The following is an 18,358-nucleotide window of genomic DNA, read 5'->3' as shown; positions in this document are numbered from 1 at the left end:
CCACGACGATTCCCAAATGCCATTTCAGCTCTTTGGAGATTGACAATACCCTTTTAAATGGAGAATAATTGGTCACCGCCTTCCTTTAAATGGACTGTGAGTCGCATTTCACTAAATGTCATTGCCAGGTGAATTGGAGGTTCAGCCTCACTCCCAAGTCCCTGTGCTCAGTGACACTTCAGTCAGGTCTTTTGCAATGTCCCCATCACCCCGGATCTTTGCCCCTCAGGAGAGTGCGACACTAGTTGGAAGAAATGAGGAGAGGTAGAGGATGGAAATGAGGCGTCACAGAAATGAACGGAGGAGCAAAGAGAGCAGAGACTGTCATGATGAGGCTCCCAACCTCCAGTGTGAGTGAGGAGGTCCCCCACTGGAAATGACACAGTCACAGGAATTAAAATGCATCTGACTATGGCCCTGAAGAACGGGGGGCTCTCTATTCCTCTTCCCACCCCGGCTTCTCCCTCTTCCATCCCAATCTAGGGGAAAATGTGCTTTTAGAGACTTTGAGTTTTATATTTAAACATTTTTGAAAATATGGGTAAAATGCATGTTTCTCATTTTCCTTTTGCTGATCCTTCAGCATTTCACCTCCAGGGGATCTCTGGCTCTTTCTTCATGGTCTCTCTCACCAATATTACAGCAAAAGCGCCTCCTTTTCTGAGCTCTTCTAGTGCACTCCCAAGGGAAGGAATGTAAATTGCATATTCGCTTAGCACAGCTTAGAACGGAGGACATTTCCTTACTTAACAGACAGGGCAAACTAAGTAGGGGTGAGTAACTGTTAGTGAGGGGTTACTCCCTTTACTCCATGTCTCCAGGAAGTTTTTAAATCCGTTGGAAGGCGAGAGGGGATGAAGGAAGGTTTGGTCGTCGGTTAAAACACTGGTGCGTGATCCACTGCTCCTGCTGGGCTCAGCTCTGAGTACCTCACAGCAGGCTGTAATTAGCTCCAGACCCAATCTCAGGGAGCAAAAGATAAGGCCTGCGGCTGCTGAGAGCCAGGGCTGCAAACAGGAAAGACACAAGAGGAGAAGCCACTTGGTAGGTTGGGTGAAGGACTGCGCACCAAAGCCTTGCGTTGTGATCTGTTTTCTCGGTTAGCTATTGATGGGGACGTGTTTACGGTTTGGCAGTCAGAGTATTTACTGACTGATCAATTGGCATAAGAAAACAGATAGCAAATGCACACTATTTATGCAGAGGACCCATGCAGCTATTTTATGGTGGCTTACCAGAGGTCCTGAAACCTGACTTGTATGCACTGTTACCTAGCAACCTGTTATAAAGTCACCGGGGAGTGAGATGCATCGGTAATTTTTTGTGTGTGTGCATATTTGGATGTAAATGTAAACTTGGTGGCGGTGGCAATGGAGTCCCCGGGAGGAGAAGATATATTAAAAGGAAAAGAATACATTTTCTGAAAGGATTTTTTTTCGTTTTTATTTCACTAACTTTCTGGTTGGTCGGGTCCTATAATTGATAACTGCTGTCACTGTGGTGCTCCACCTGGCTGTGTCTGTGGCTATGATCCCGGGACCCAAAGACCAAATCCTAGGGAGCTGCTGCTGAGTTTCTAGCTCTTTCCCTCAGCAAATGTGGTGTAGCAGTGGTTAGCATCGGGCCTTGTCCCTCAGCGTCATAAGGGCGCCATTGTTCTTGCGACGAAATTTTTGAGCTGGGCTCTATGTGTGCACCTGCTGGGACCGTAGGGTGCCGCTGATCATGGCACCAACTCTGTGAGTCTCTGTGCCGGCCACATCACTGTCTGCAGAACTGGAGCACAGTGACAAATTCAAGCATGTACATGCCTACTTGTTTCCAAACGAGAGATGGAAAACACTTGATTCTTTCTTGCTTGCTTATTAAGGGGGGTTTTCTTGCCCCTTCAACTAAAACCAAGCATAAAGATGACTTAAGGGAACCCAGTGGGATTAAAAATTGCTGGTGGAATGCTGTTTTAAAAGGACTCTACATCCTTCGCCCACCCCCACCCCTGTTTTGAGGTTTTCCCAGGGTATGTGATTGTGAAATCAAACCCTTTCTCCAGGCCATCAACTGTTCCTCTGCCTGAGTCCACCCTTTAACATTCCTTGGTCCTTCAAGATTAATGTTGTTCCCGAGAACCGAGGCTCCCAGGCTCAGCACCATAATTGATTCAGGGAAGAGGATGGGGCAGCCCCTGCTGCTGGCTTTCTGGGCTGACAGAAAAAATAATTCTGTAAACTTAGGTCAGGGTTTCAGCCTAGGATGTAGGCCCTTGAGGGCTGCAGCCCCACATATTGGTACAGGTCTTTCTCGGGAGCCAGAGACCTAACACATGTCAGGGCAGGTGAGCCAGTGGTCTTGTGACTGGGGTGTTCAGGGGAGAGGCGCTTACCCAACCATGGAGCACCCAAGTTCCTACTGCTTCTGGATCTTCCCTCCCTCATCCAGCAGCAGTTCTAACCTCAGCTGCGCATTATGCTTACCTGGGGAGTTTTTTACAAGTGCCAAGGCCCAGCCCCACTCCCAGAAATTGTGATTTAATTGGTCTAGGATAGGGCTTTGACACTGGTATTTTCTTGAAAATCTTCAAAGGATTCTAATGTGCAGCCAGGACTGAGGCCCACTGATGTGGAATTTAAACTTGGTACAGTTTTTTCAATACAGCTATGGTTTTCTTCAGTACAGTTCTCTTTCTTTGCTTTCTATCTCAGACCATGGAAAGGGGCCTGGTGGTGTGAGATGGGTCTAAGGCCTTCACCATAGGTCAAGGTTGCCGTGAACCAGAGGCCTGGGTGAGTCATGTCCATTAAACCCCATGTTCTACCTCGTGAGGCCTCATGACAGGAGAGTTAAAAGAAGCGTCTTAATATTCTCCATTTAGAACTAGAAAGTCTCAAGACTCATCCAGAGCATTGAGGAGCTGAGAGTATCATCATTAGATGCCTGATTAAAAGTTGCCTGCAGCAGCCTTATATCATTTCTCTTTCTGAAAACTATACTTTTCAAGATACAAAATTTAATTCTAACTCTCCAGATTATAAGCAAGCAGTTGACAGAAACTTGGCACCTCACTTGTTGGCTGGGAGTATCTTTTTGTCTCTGGTTTTCCAAAATAAAAGATACAAGTCATTTCAACTATTTTTAATTTAGAAACTGGCAAAAAGTGTTATACTGTCTCCCACATTATATTAATTTTATAAAATTGAGTCCAAAATAATCTTAAGTAGGAGAGATGGATTTTTTTAAAGCAGTGACTTACAAATGGGTGCAGGCTGAATTGTTCCAGAATTATTAGGAGCTCAGCCATCAAATAGCCAAGTTTTTCTTGTATAAATGAAGGGGAGCTGGTGAATGTGTTTGTGTCATATCTTGCCGTTTCCCATAGGCCTTTGTTCTGCTGCTTTTGTCTATTTCACACAATTGTATGCCTCTGTGGTTACAATGCAGTTAGTCTAGAAATGGCAGCTGTCTTATCCTGTGATACCTTTGTTTGTGCTGCTGGAGAAGGAGGGATGGGAGAAGCCCAGTAAAACAGGGTGTCCTTATTGCCTGATGGCTCTGATTTTCTTTCTCTAAAACATTTGAACAAATGAAGCTTCTTGCAAGTGAATCCATCCTGGTGCCGTGCACGCCCTAAACTTCAGGGCCAGGGGCCAGGGGCTCTCCTGCTCTCCACCTCCAGGTTTACCATTCCCTGTTGGGTTACTTTTGACAGCCTTCCTCTGCATCTTCAGTTGGCTCTTCTTTGTCACCCTGTCTTGTTTTTCTCATGATGGGCACTCACTGATCATGTGACTCACTGATCCAGGGGTCAGCAGCTGCTTTTAGGGCCTTATGTGTACAGGCAGCCTGAATGCCTTTTTGAAACCCTGCATTTCATTGAACCCGGTGGTGATTCATAGGAGAGGGAGAGGGTGCCTGCTGTTTTTTCAGTGACTCCATGAGGCAAGGGCTGATCTGAGTCACAGGAGGGAGCAGGTGGCATTACAAGAAGGTGGGGCCTGGAGTTACACATACATGTACCAAAACTTCCATGGATGGAGTCTTTGTGACATTTACTCATTGTTTATTATTTTCCCTTAAGAATCACTGATATGGTGCTTACTCTGTACCATTTAACTCATTTGAACTTCCTAACAACCCTACAGGTAGGTAGTATTAGTATTCCCGTTTTACAGATGAAAACTGGGAAATAGAGAGGTTAAGAGACTTGCTCAGGTTTACACAGCTAATGAGTGGCAGAACTGGGATTCTCGTCCAGGAGGCCTGGATTCCGGCGTTCCCTCCCCCAGGCCGCCTGTACCCCAAAACACAAAGTAAGGAAGCAGCAAAACCGGGACTTGGCTCTGGTGTCTGCCCTTGTTTGTTGTTGCAGAGTTAGCCAGAATCCCCAGCGTACAGCCATTCTCTGAATGTCGTATGTTAGACACCATTGGAAGTTGCATGAATACTTTTAGGCTTTTCAGGACTTATTTACAGTAACAGTAAGGCCAACTTTTATCTCTGTAGAGCTTTATAGTGTACAGCATATTTCCAAATACAGTCTCGTAACAAGCATGTAGATGAGGAAACCAAGACTCGATATGAATGACTGTAAGAGAGGCATGACTGGAATCCAGATCTTTCTTTCCTCACTGTGCTGGATAGAGTATATACCTAGTTCTAGAATTGCCCTGAGAATAATTTTTATCTTGGTAGACCCTTGGGGAAAATTTATCAAGTCTATATTTCTGAAAAACTGAATTCAAGTCATTTTCTTTCTTCCCTCAGAAACCTATTTTCTGGGGCCAGCCTGTTGGCATAGTGGTTAAGTTCACACACTCTGCTTTGGCGGCCTGGGGTTCATGGGTTCGGATCCCGGGCACAGAGCTGCACACTGCTCATCAAGCCATGCTGTGACAGGCGTCCCACATAGAAGAACTGGACGGACTTACAACTAGGATGTACAACTACGTACTGGGGCTTTGGGGAAAAAAAAGGGGGAGATTGGCAACAGATGTTAGCTCAGGGCCAATTTTCCTCACCAAAAGAAAAAAAATTTTTTTCTTCTACTTACTACTGTTGCTACTATTGTTCCTACTTCTACTGCTATTATTATAAGTGTTATTACTAATCAGATGTGTTTACAGTGAGCCAGGCACTGTGCCAACAACTTCATGTAATTTATCATTTAACCCTCCCACGGCCGTATGGGCTCAATGATATTAAACCTATTTTATAGATGAAGAAGCTGAGGCTTAAAAGGATTCAGCTGCAGGGGACAGAACAAAGATTCAGCACTGCCTAACTGCACAGCCTTGGCTCATGACCGCTTAATTAGCTATTACCTAATTTTTTTCTCAGTTGAGCCAACTGTCTTTTGACCTCCGTCTGCCTCACTGTTTATTTTCCTTGGCTTCGAACCATGGCATCATTTTTAATGCATGCTAATTCAGTCACTAATCTAGTTAAATTTTTTGTGTCTTCAAAATATATCTATAATCCGTCCCTTCACATGCAGCCTTTCCTGGCCATCACCTCACACTAGACAGCTTGCCCCTCCAGCTCCCTCCCTGATGCCTTCTCTACCCGTGCTGCGCCACTCCAAGCCCTCCAGAGCATTCTGGACTCTTGTTCCAATTCCTCTAGCGTCAAGTTCTGCCCCTGCCTGGCTCCTTTCTTCTGAGTAACTGTATCCCCACTGCTCTCGAGGAGCATGTTGACAGTCTTCATCAGCTCATAGACACACCCCTCTCATTTCCATCTCTCTGCCTTCACTCATGTTGTTCCGGGGGTCTGGTAATTTGAACCATTGAGTTCCATGTATCTTCCTCCTGTTAGATAAAATGAGAGAAACAAACTTTTTCTAAAAAGAATTAATAATGTTATTAAAACTAAAGTATTTTAATGCACCTCTGAGCCAAAGTAGTTCTGTATCTTTGTAGAGAGTTTCTAGCAACTTTGGGACCCATTCTCGTGATCCCTTCCCCTACTGTCTGGCCTATACAAATACTAGCCATCCTTCAAAGAATAGTTTAGTTTCCACCTCTTCAGTAAAACCTTTTCCTGTTGTTCTGGTCTTTACTGCCCCCGCCCACCCCTCTGGATTCCAGTGACACTTAGTCTTTATCATCCAGGTTGGTGCTTGTATTATTGCATAGTTCATTCTGTTGCTTGTATATTGGTCTTAGTGCTTCAACTATGTTCCAACGTGCTGGGGTGGGGAGATAATATTTCTTTTATAACATCTTTTATCTTGGTACCATCTACACTGCATTCCATGATGGATTATGAGAAAGATATTCCATTAGTCATATTCGGGAAGTCAGATTTTCAGAGGTTTTGATATTACTTCACTTAAAAAAGATTTGCAAATTCACAGCCAGCTCCATAATGCTGTAAAAAAGAAGACTATTCGAATAGAGTCGTGGTCTATGGAAAGAAAGTAGGCTGTTCAAAGGGAGCTTCAAAGGATATGAGATCCTTGGTGTTGTCTTGTGTCCCATGTTCCAGGACCTCAGCTTGTAGGGCCAAGTCTGGGAACTGGAGTCTGTCACAGTTAAGTAACAAACTGTTCCACAATTTAGCAGCTCAAGACAATGGCCATTTAGTTAGCTTATGATCTTGTGGATTGGCATTTGGGCATTGCTGGACAGGGTGCTTTTTCTGGTCTCTCCTGGGCTGACTCATCCATCTGCAGTCCATTGCCAGGTCAACTGGAGGCTGGCTGATCTCGGATGGCCTCAGCCTGAATGGCCTCTCTCTGTTTCCCAAGGTCTCTCATCGTTTCGTGGGCTAGCCCAGGATTGTTCACATATCAACTGGGCAGGGTTCCAAAGGAGAGAGCAGAAGTGCACAAGGCCTCTTGGGGCTAGGCTCAGAAGTGGCCCAGCATCACTTCTACCACCTTCTATTGACCAAAGCAAGTCACAACTCCAGCCCAGGTTCAAAGAGTGGGAAAATTTACTCCACCTCTCGATGGGAGGAGCTGCAAAGTCACATTGCAAAGGGTTGGGTCTTCAGAGAGGGGAATTATTATGGCCATTTTACAGTCTTCCACAGCCCAGAGTTTTTCAGACTCTGTGTGTTCCACAATGACAAGAATCATTTAAAAACCAATGTATAATCCAGAATGTTGGCATAGTAATTTAAAATGACAAGTGTAACAATCAAGAGGAGATGACATTTCGGGCAGCTGGTCACCAACTTCCCTGAAAAGTGTTGGAAATATATTATCCAATCTTTAGGTTTTCTTTTTTCTAGTCTCAAATCACTTCATCCGGTTCATACATGTCACTCTTTGGACGTGTTAATAGTATGAATTTAAAATACAGCTTTCTTTCACATTTACTCATGGCTTGATCGGTTTTCCAGGACGTGTCCTTCCTGCTTTTGACAAGGGAGATATCCTGTCTGTTAAGTGGATTACTGCAGGTAGCTACTTTTGCTCATTATGTGTTGCTTTGAGTAGTTTAGTTCACGCGGAAAAACTTTATTTTAAAGTTCTTGAGGCACTGCTCATTGTTAGTACCCTTGACCCTGCTCCAGAGGCAGTTGTGTTTTCCCTTTGTCACTCTGTCTGTAATCGGAGTAGCTGTCGTGGGGACCTGTGCATTCTTGGTTTGGGGACATAGATCCTGAAATGTGGCCAGCGATTAGCTCAGGTGGGGATGAGAAGTATAAGATGGTTATAACTTCACCATACATTAATTATAACACTACTTAAGGCAAATTAAGTAGTTGACCTTCTTGGAGAGCAAGATTTTAAATAGTTAGCTAATGTTGTAAACATTCTATTTGAATATAATATGCTTGACATGTAAAAGTCGTGCTCTCCTGTTACTATTTATTATTTAATTAAATCTTGGCTTTCCTTATGATTTCAGAAGGCAATTTGTATTTTTCTCACCCAAAGTGCATCAAATTGTCAAAACATCCCAGGTCTCCAACCAGATCATACATACTTATCTATACTTACCAGGGAACTTGGGTGGGTATAACAGCAGTGACTGGTAATCTGCAGAGTTGAGCTCTGAGTCTGGTTCTATCATTAACAAGCTGTGTGATTTTAAAAAGGTCATGTCATTCTCTTAGCCTGTTTCCTGATTGTAAAATGAGGGAGTGGCAAACAGTTGGTTTTCATTTTTTGTTCGTTTGTTTGTTTTTTAAACAAATTCATCTTTCAAACAAAATCTTAAGTGCAGACTCAATATACAAAACACATAGAATATGTATTTTTAATAGAACTTTATTTTTTAAGTTCACATTTATTAATTTATTTAAAAAGTCCAGCCATTAGAAAAAAGTTGCTATTTGATAAGCACAAAACATGACATTAGTGTTGTGATGAGGCGACATCTTAACTGCGGTATAAGCATCTAGTAGATTTCTAAATTTATTTTGTTGATTGAGCTTCAAGAAACTGCACAGGGATGTGGTGGCAAATGAGAGCAGATTTTGAACAATTCACCTTGTAACCTCAGGGTCCCTTTAATTAAATTTATTCAGCTGCTTGAAAGAACAGTACAACAGTAAGAAGTTTTTGCTTCAAAGTTGATGACATTTAACAACTGCCCTCATTACTTATCATCATAAATGGCAGACTTTCAGTATGCACTAAACGTCTAAAACTTTCAATATGCACTAAAGCTGTCTATAATTGTATATTAACCTCTTGGTTATTACTCAATTAACTATTATTTGGAAGTTTATTTAGTCTCTCTGGTGTCAGATTCCTCATCTGCAAAATGGGGATAATAATAATAGTACCTACTTCAGAGGGTTGTTGGAGGGTCAGATAAATTACCCCAGCTTAACACTTAGTATACTCCCTGGTCTGTGTTAACTGTGCTATAAGTGATAAACCCAGATACATCTATGTATCCATACATGTCCGTCTGTCTGTCAGCCACGATCAGAAGGTTCCCCCAAGCAGATACACTGGAACCTTCTCTGGCGTTTAATGTAAGGTGGTGGTTCTCAACCAGGGGCATGCCCAAGAGACAATTGGCAATGTCTTGACACATTTTTGTTTTTATGACTGAGAAGTGTTATTGGCATCTAAGAGGCCAAGGATGCTGCTAAACATCGTATAATGGGCAGGACAGTCTCCCACAGCAAATCATCCAGCCCAGAATGTCAGTGGTGCTGAAGTTGAGAAAGCTTGATTTAAGGCATGCACACACACTCTAGCAGTACCATAGTTGTACAGTTTTATGTAGACACGCATGCACAGGCCTGAATTTTTTTAAAGATCCATGCATAGCCAACCACTTACATATTACTAGAACTCTTCCACTCCTCTGATAGCAGGAAGAACTGCGTTATAGGTGATACACAAAATTGAATTGAATTATCAACACAAATTAACACATAAGTGGTCTCTAGTGAGTCGACATTTTATGTATAACACAGCTGTGGGTACACACTTTAAAATTAAATTTTAAATTAATTTAAATAAAAACTTAAATTTGAAAGAAACATTTTTCCGAACCCCTGAAGTTCATCCTAGGGTTCCTCGGAACAGTGTTTGAAAACCACTGATCTGCAGTCACTTATGGGTCCAAGAGTCTTCGGCTCTGCTTTAGGGTGAGGTAGTAAATAAAAGTCTCAGTGGCCCAGCTTTTTCATGTAGCCGTTCAGCACACACAAAATTACCAGACTCTGAACTGAAAGAGAGCTCTGTCTTATTAAATTCAAAGAAAGTGTCATTTTCCTTCACCAGAGGGAATGGACAAAACAGCATAGAAGTAGGCATGTTGCGGTCCATTCCTCCTCTTTCAGCCTCTTGATCAAACCTTCACAAAATTCCTACCAGAAAACATCCCTTACCATCAGGTTACACCCCACCTTTCTCTTTCTTGTTAACGATGCTTGGTTCACTCCATATCACTTACTTTCCAAAGCCCGCAATCCAACTGTTTAGGTTAGTATCTTTCTTAAAGATGCTTTGACCGTCTTGGAGAGAAAAGAGAAAACTTGGGTGCTCTTTCACCCACAGACCTTCAAGTCTAGCATTTCTGTGATTTGAGGGAGTCAGTCTGTTAACCTCTTGGGACCTTAGTTTCTTCACCTATAAAATGAAGATAGCGGTAATACCTATCTGCTGTGGTTGACGGAAGGATCGGTTCTGGTGTAATGATTCAAATGCTAGTTGTATGCATTATTAGAACAAATAATGGTCTTTAAGGAAGTTATATAGAACTGTCCTGAGGGCGGTGCTTGGAAAGAATCTTGATGCGAACTGATGACACTTTACTGTGACTATGAAGAGGGGTTTCTTTTACAACTCATCACTGCCTGCCCATTAGGCTTCCAAACTTGGAATCATTTTATTTCAGTGGCTTTCCCATTCCTTTCCCATATTAGCCATTATCTTGAATCCTTTATAAATTCTCAAAAAGCTGATTTGTTTCCTTTAAATGGCAGCCCAACGCCATTGAGTGTGTGGACTTAGAAATATACATAATTTAAAATCAGAGTGGCTCAGGTCCTAAAATGTTGGGAACAAACAGTGAGAAGAGGGACCTGTTGATTAGTGGGGCTTCCTCCTGCATTAAAGTGGAGTATCTGGAAACTTTAAGATACGTAAACAGAAGTCAAGGCACGTGCTTGGAAAGTCCTTTGTGAATTGAGTTCCATATGTGCACAAACCTTTTTGTTAGTGGTAAGAATGAAATAAAGAGTAGGCAGTGAGACATAAATTATTGCTTTTTTCTTAGCAATTTCCCCAAAGAAGAAAGAAAACATCTTTAATTTCACCTTTCTCTATAGAAAGAGAATTTTTTTAAGATAAAAATGATGGCAATTATTCAGTCATATTAATTTTAAAATATATGCTTTATGTACTATTCTCAGTGTAAATATTTCTGGTAATTGAAAGAGAGCAGAGAAGCTTTCGTATTTCTATTTTTACATTTTCTATTTAGACCCAAACATTTAGGAAATTAAAACTTGGGCAAACAAGTCTTCCCACATGGTGTGTTTTGGTTTGTTTTTGTTTTTTTTTTTTTTTTTTTGCTGAAGAAGATTCACCCTGAGCTAACATCTGCTGCCAATCTTCCTCCTTTTTTGCTTGAGGGAGATTAGCCCTGAGCTAACATCTATGCCAGTCTTCCTCTATTTTATATGTGGGTCACCACACAGCATGGCTGACAAGTGGTGTAGGTCTTTACATAGGATCCAAACCCGCAAACCCAGGCCGTTGAAGTGGAGCATGCGAACTTAACCACTACGCCATGGGACTGGCCCCCTCACATGTTTTGTATTTATGAGCTAATGAGGTATATCATTAGCTATATGTACATTTCCCCAGCACCTTACTAGTTTTATGCAGTTCTTGACATTGTCAGAGTGAAAACCAGTTATGAAGTGCCTTGCAAATTTGTAATCCAGCAACATACAGCTTACCTATTGTTTTTTTTTTTAAGTGTCTTATTGAAGTTCTTTTAAATCTGGGTTGTCCTAACAATGCTAAATACCTTAATTTTTTTCTTAAGTCTTATGTAGCATGCATTCTGACTAATGCTCCTAGAAGCTACTTTTATATCTTCAGAGAGCATCAGCTTAATGGTTGCCCTCTGTTGAAGTTGGGATTTGCTTCTAGAGACTCAGTAGTTTCTTATCTCTTTTCTAGCCTCATCTTAGAATTTTTAAAAGTTTTAAAATAAAAGATACGGCACTGAAGCAGTTTTGAAAATACATAACCATTCACTTTATGTTATTCCTTCCCAAAGGATCAAAGTTACAGACTTCATAGAAAACACACTATTTAATTATTCTGTTGTGACTAACTAGGATGCTCTTGGAAAAAGATTTTATGAAGAGTTCTGGAAGAAAGAGTTAGGGCAAGAGCAAGCTTTAGGAGGTGGCCAGCAAGAACCCCCAGGAAGTGGTTGAAAGGGGAGAAGTATGCTAACAGAGCTCTCCTAGGAGCTACCTTCCTGGTAGAGGTCAGAAATGCATACTTGAAGATTCCTCTGGAGACTGTCCTTATTCCCTTTGGTTCAGATTCCAATGGCACTGCCCTCAAAGGGCTAGATTTTAAGCACTTTTCCTTGAGATTTTTCTCGACTCTTCCTTTAGTAATGCCAGAGTCCATGTAATTATTCAAAGACACCTCAGTAAACGCTGTGGCATAGGTAGCAGAGCTTTTAACTTGATCTCTAGCGTCTTATCCGCAGTCTAGTGATGAGATCCAGGAAAGTACTTCTGATTGCCTTTGGTGGACTATTTGGGGGTTCTTAGTTGTGTTTACTACAGGTAATAGTGGAGCACCATCGCACGTCACTAATTTGTAGCCAACATAGTTTACTCATCAGCAAGTATATATTGAGTGCCTACTATGTGCCATACACTGATGTAGGCACTCAAGATACATCAGTGTTAAAGATCACAGCCTTCACGAAGCCTACCCTCGAGTTAGAGGAACAGATCATAAATGGTTAACATAATAAATAAGAAAGTTGCGCAGTATGCGATTATTTGGGCTGCCAGAACAAAATACTGCAGACTTAGTGGCTTAAATAACAGAAATGTATTTCTCACAGTTCAGGAGTCTGGGGCTCCAAGATCAAGGTGTTGGCAGGTTCCCGAGGCCTCTCTCTCCTTGGCCTGCAGACGGCCATCTTCTCGCTGTGCCCTCACATGGTCTTCCCTCTGTGCGCCCACATCGCTGGTGTCTCTTTTCTTAGAAGGACACCAGTTATATTGGATCAAGGCCCCACTCTAATGGCTTCATTTAACCGTAATTACCTCCCTGTCTCCAAATATAGTCACAATAGGGGTTGGGGCTTCAACAAAGGAATTTGTGGGAAGAGGGAATGCAATTCACCCCTAACAGTATGTTATCAGGTGATAAGTATTTTGGGGGGAAAGGAAGATTAGAGTAGAATAAGAGAGATTGGGCGTACTGTGGGAGTGGGGGTTAAAATTTTGGACTGAATGGTCAGGGTAGACTTCATTGAGAAGGTGGTATTTTAGCAGACTTGAAAAGTCAAGTTACATTCAAATGTTGTTATAGCACATGGACCAGAGGTGGAGGAGTAGTTGGTGGAGGTAGATAAGGGACACAGGATGAGCAGGCCATGGACTGGCTTCTAGTCCCAGCTCTTCATCTTTCTGGTAGTAAAACTTCCAAATTCACTTTGGCCCTCTGGGGTCCAGCTTCCAAATATGCCCAGCTGTGTGAACTTGTGATTCCAGAATGTACATTCTTAGAAGGGCAGGAGGTGGAAAGAAAGGACTTGGAGCCTGTGTATCGGCTGGGGGCAGATGGTGGGCAGGGATGATAGGTGTTTGCTTTGGGGATTTATTTTCATCTTTTTATTTGTTAAGTAGGCTTAAGGCTCGTTCTAATAAGCGTTACTAAGAACCCTGTACTGGGTTAAGATCTTCTTTCTCAAAAGACAGGCACACTTAATATCTCCAACCTAAAGTTCCTACCAGTTGGCTCTTTAAAGGGGAGCAAGATGCCTGTGAACATGACAAGTGGGTAGCAGAGGATGCTTGTCTCCCTTCTTGGTCTTTTCTGTATAGTATGTAGCTCAGTGGGTGAAGGTCTGGTATGGTGCAGCCAAGCCACAGAATCCATCCCATAATAGGCCAGTTAGCTCTGCCCTGACCACACACTCCATACCAACCAACCATGCTAAAAATGGAAAAAGGACATTAGTGGAAAAACTGGTGAAATCCGAATAAAATTTGGAGTTTAGGTCAGAGTAATGTGAATTTCTGAGTTCTGACACATGCACCGTGGTTATGTAAGATGTTAACAGTAGGGAATGCTGGGCGAAGGATATATGGAAACTCTTTGAATCATCTTTGCAACTTCTCTGCAAATCTCAGATTATTTCAAAATAAAAAGTTTTCTTTAAAAATGCCCGTTATGGACTCAGAGAAGACTTGGGCTACAGGCACGGACCAGAAAAACAGTGCCAAGCACATGCCCCACTTTTGTGGGTCCGTATCTTTAGCTTATAATGAGGCAAAAGTGGTATATCTCTAGTCCGAGCTTTTCTCAGTGGCAAATTCTCCATCTTCACCTCACCACCCCACCCCAGGTTTTTGCTTTGAGTATTGCCTCTGATTCGTGTTCATATTCAGTATTTTATGGCAGAATAACTGCCTGGAAGCATTATTCTATAATAGGATTGGTAGGGAGAGTGCTAATAAGTCAGAGAGACAACAGCACATACAGGAAAGAAGACATTGAGAGAAACCAAAGAGAAAAATGCCCAAACACTTTGTAAAGGCAGCACTTCTTAAAATATGATAAATTGGAAAGATTCAGAAACCCACCTTCTTCAGAATCCTACTCTCATGAAGGGAATGTGCTTCTGTGCCCTGGGCCCAGCCTATGTTGATCAAGTGGTGGTCCCCCTGCTGTTAGCACAATTTGATTGTGCATTCCATACTTCATGAAGTCGGGGGCAGCTAACAGGGGGAGTGGCCTTTTATATATGTATATATATATAATCCCTTTCTTCTTTTGACAGCTGCAAATCAGAAGGAGCCCATGAATCTTAATTTTAAAGTGAAAGAGGAGCCTAAGGAAGAGGAGGCCCTCAGTGCCACCTTGCCTCGGTCCAGCTATGTGTTTAGCCCGGAATCGGAAGTCCCAGCCCCAGGCATCTCTGAAGACACCCTTAAGCCCCAGGACGGGAAGGGGAATGTGCTAAGGCGGGATATGTCAGTCAAAGCAGCATCTGAGCTTCTCATGAAACTATCAGGTACTTGATTTATTTTAAAATATTCACATTCTGGTCATTTCACTTGCAAGCCCACGGGGCTGCTTCCTGCGTGGCTTCTGATTAGCCTAATGGCGGCAATATCACATTATTGCCGTGAATTCAGGGATGATTGGATTACTAGGCTTAAATTCTTGTGTTGTGTGTCTGAGTTTGTTTGTGGATGTTAGCTGTGTACGTGTCTTATTAAATACAGCCTTCTTTTCCTGAACATGACTGCAAATTGTTGCAAAACACTGCTGCTTTCTAAGGTGGTGTAGGTCCTAATTTTAAATGGGTTCTAATGACATTCAAAGCACTTTCTGCAAATTGATGAAAAGGTCTATTCTTTTCTAATAGAGGACCTTGCATTTTTTTGTGTATTTATATTATATTCTTTAAGAACCATTAAAAATATTTTTCTTAACTTAATAAGCAGTTGAGGTAGCACTTGAAATAATTACCAGTAGAGTGGCAATGAGATTTTATGAATAGAAAAGTTCATAATGGAATATTACAAGAATTAATCTAAGTTCTTAGGATGAACGAATAATTTTTATTAGTATCTAAATGTAATCCCAGCTTATCAGATGTTGACAAAACAGGTTATAATTTGAAATTTATGTATTTTGGATTCTTTTCCGCCCAGTCTCCTATGTGTCCCATTGCCTTCGGAATGGGTGAAATTTAGTGTCTTTTAAATTCAAAGGTATGGCTGTCAGAACATGGAAAGAAAAGTTGTATCAATAAATACTCCTTACCAAGTCATATCCCATCCTTAGTTCACTACTATTTAAAGATGATTTTTAGAAACTGTATTCAAAATGCTAATTTGAGTCAAAAGCTGTTTTCATCTTGTAACTTGTTGTACTTGGAGGATGAAAGCAGGATAGGCATTAGGGAGTCTCCTTCCCCGTGTAATTTCATCGGCGATTCTGACTGTTCCTGGTTGACGAGTAGGTTGGAAAGTAAGAGACCAACAGTGATTTACTTAGAGTCATTATATCAGAACAGTTGAAATTCTTATGTTTGCCAGTTGGTGGGGTTAAGAATTCTTTCCCTTTGATGTTAATTCAAAACATACTAGAACTTCAGGGAAACCTCATTTTTTATAGATAAAGCATATCAATTATTACATCCCTATTGTAGCCCCGTTTTTCTAAGCTTTGCAGTGATAGCGCAGCTTCTATGTTGATGGGAGGTCTGGCAAGATTATGCTGATTGCTGAAAGTTTAAAAAAATGGTGTTCAAGCCAACATAGTTTCATGTATTTGAACCCTCTCTCCTGTGTCAAAAGGTCTTGATAACATAGAATAATCTGTCTGTTGTTTTTTCCACTCAATTCAGAGAGGTCGCACAGCTCTCTCATTTCTTCTGCCATAGCACACACTTTCACAGTACAATGACATTAACTCTCTTCCAACAGTGACTTGTCCCCTCCCAATGGTAAGATTCTCGTGCATGATATTTCTATTTCAGAGTTTGCTGTGCAGCCAGCATTGTGCACGGAGAAAGCTGGGGTGGCACCAAAAGATAATATGCAAAAATGAGATTTCACGAAAGATGTTCTGCAAGGAAAACATGTTATCTTAATCCTTTTGGATGATGCAATTTGAGACAATGAAGTATGAAATCATTTCCTCAATAATAATGAGATCCCTCAAATAGAATACAGCTATGCAGCCATGCACATTTAACGATATTTGTGGACAGCAATGGCCCTTCTAAATGTTTATGTTGAGTTTTATTGAGTACATGTGCTGTGGGGTTCAACAACAGTTAAATGGATGACATGGTCACATTTCCGGAGGGCATCTGCCCTGCTTTGTGGTATAGAAGTGAAAACTTGTTTAAAGACTAAGAGAACTATTTTTTGCGCTGAAAAAATTTCTCAGCATTCTATGTGCAACAGATCAAAGAAATATGCCTCACAGTCGCTACTTTCTAGATGCTTGTGGTCTAGTCAGAAGTAATCCAGGGCAGTGGAATCTATTCACTGAGTGACTTTGCACTTGGAATCTGTGCCTCTTGAGTCTAGCAGCCTGCGGTCAGGTAAACTGCAGAGAAGTTTCCAAGTTAGTCCTAAAAAGAGGCGTATAACTTAAAAACAAAAGTCTTTTCATTCCTAAGCCACAAGGTAAAGTGGACTCACCCTTTATTAGGTTTTAAGTGGATATTAGAGTTTTTAATCACAGATTGATCAGTGCTTTTGGAAGAAGGAAGATGTTGGGGAAAAACTTCCTATGCTCTTCCCTCAAATTCTAATTTCAGCAATTTCAGTGTTCATGCCCCGAAAGACATTTAAGTAAAGGAGTTGTCAGTGTCTTCAGACTCCCTTTTCCATGATATTTCCTGTCCCTCTATAGACAAGAGGAGCAATTCACTTCCCAAAGCATCTATGCAGGTTAGTCAGGGCTGCCTACCTGATTCTGCAAAGCCTTGCTGGAGGTGTTCTTGTGGATGGGAGTCCCCATTGCTTCCTGCGTTGCTAATTTTCATTTACAGTCTTCTGTAACGCTGGGCAAAATCCTTTGCATCAGAAAGAGTTGGGTGAGAAAAGTACATCCCATGCATTATCATTCATTTTTTTTCCTTCTTTCACTTTTGACCCAAGGAATAATTAAGATGTGGAATAAAAGGACTTTTCTTCTCTGTTACTTATTTCTCTGAGATTAGAAGCTATGATCTGGTGGTTCAGGCCCTTTCAGTCTTTTCATTGAATTAATTAGAAGAAGCAAGTCAACAATTTTGGCTGCTTCATTTCCAGTTTCAAATTAATTTATGTTAACTCCTTAATGATGGATGTTGGGCACATGGCCCAGTCAAATATCATGTGAAAATTTCCTATGTGGAGAAATCTCTATAGGTATATTGTTTTCCAAACTGACATTTATGGTTTATGGGAAAAACACAGATGAGTTAGAGACTAGGCTAAATTTTTCATTAACTGCATGTTTGGGAAAATCTGAGTTTTCTTCCTTCCTGTGGCTCAAGGTCCATTTCCACTCATTAATTGGGAAGTTAAGTGCCTGACAGCTGGGCCAAGTAAATTGATTACCATAAAGAAAGCAACTCACTCTAAGGAAACCACTGGATGTCTGCAACTACCTGTTGTTATGTGACACAAGCCAGACAAAATAATCAGACTTTTCTGCTCAGCGTATAGTTGCCAAAGATAATTCCCAGAAGTTGTGATTTAAGGAGGCCAAAATGCTGAAGTTCAATACAGAGGATATATAATGTTAGATAGACTGAGAGAATCAAGTCAGTATTAAACTCCGGTTTTGCAATGTCTAATAACCTCGCAAACTTATGGAAATAGGTGTTTTATCACAGATGTGATGTAATGTTGAAAGTGACACAAATTTTATCTGCTGTCTCTCCTGTGCTTTAAGAGAAGTAGCTAGACTCAAAGCGATAAAGAAACATCCTTTTCTCCCTTTGGGGAGCCACATGTTTACATGGGGATGCATTTGTAAAATGTCCCACGTATGTGGTTGAACCTAGAAGTAGCAGTTAATGCCATTTAAAAATATGAATTTCCAAAAAATAAGTAGCTGGAGAGCTGGAGTTATTCAGAAACATGAATGAAAGATTAAACATTTAAATTTATCTAACATGCTAAATAAAACTTCCTGTTAGACCTTAATTTGAAACACATCTAT

The 18,358-nt window shown here is 41.4% G+C and overlaps 1 protein-coding gene across 6 annotated transcripts in view; it reads left to right on the top strand.

Moving 5' to 3' along the window:
* ZNF827 (zinc finger protein 827) overlaps positions 1 to 18,358 on the top strand; it is a 165,566-nt gene that overhangs the window by 50,164 nt on the left and 97,044 nt on the right. For all 6 annotated transcript variants that reach the window (XR_006887983.1, XM_046656881.1, XM_046656885.1 and 3 more), the window contains exon 5: positions 14,463 to 14,696. Coding sequence is in view for 5 of the 6 variants with exons in the window: in XM_046656881.1 (XP_046512837.1) it covers positions 14,463 to 14,696 (234 nt within the window). In the remaining variant the exon portion in view is untranslated. The remainder of the gene's footprint in view (positions 1 to 14,462; positions 14,697 to 18,358) is intronic.

The sequence above is a fragment of the Equus quagga genome, chromosome 3 (assembly GCF_021613505.1).
Source record: "Equus quagga isolate Etosha38 chromosome 3, UCLA_HA_Equagga_1.0, whole genome shotgun sequence".
In the NCBI taxonomy this organism is placed as follows: domain Eukaryota; kingdom Metazoa; phylum Chordata; class Mammalia; order Perissodactyla; family Equidae; genus Equus; species Equus quagga.
Note: the sequence above shows the minus strand (reverse complement) of the source record. Positions and strands in the feature narration are given on the sequence as shown.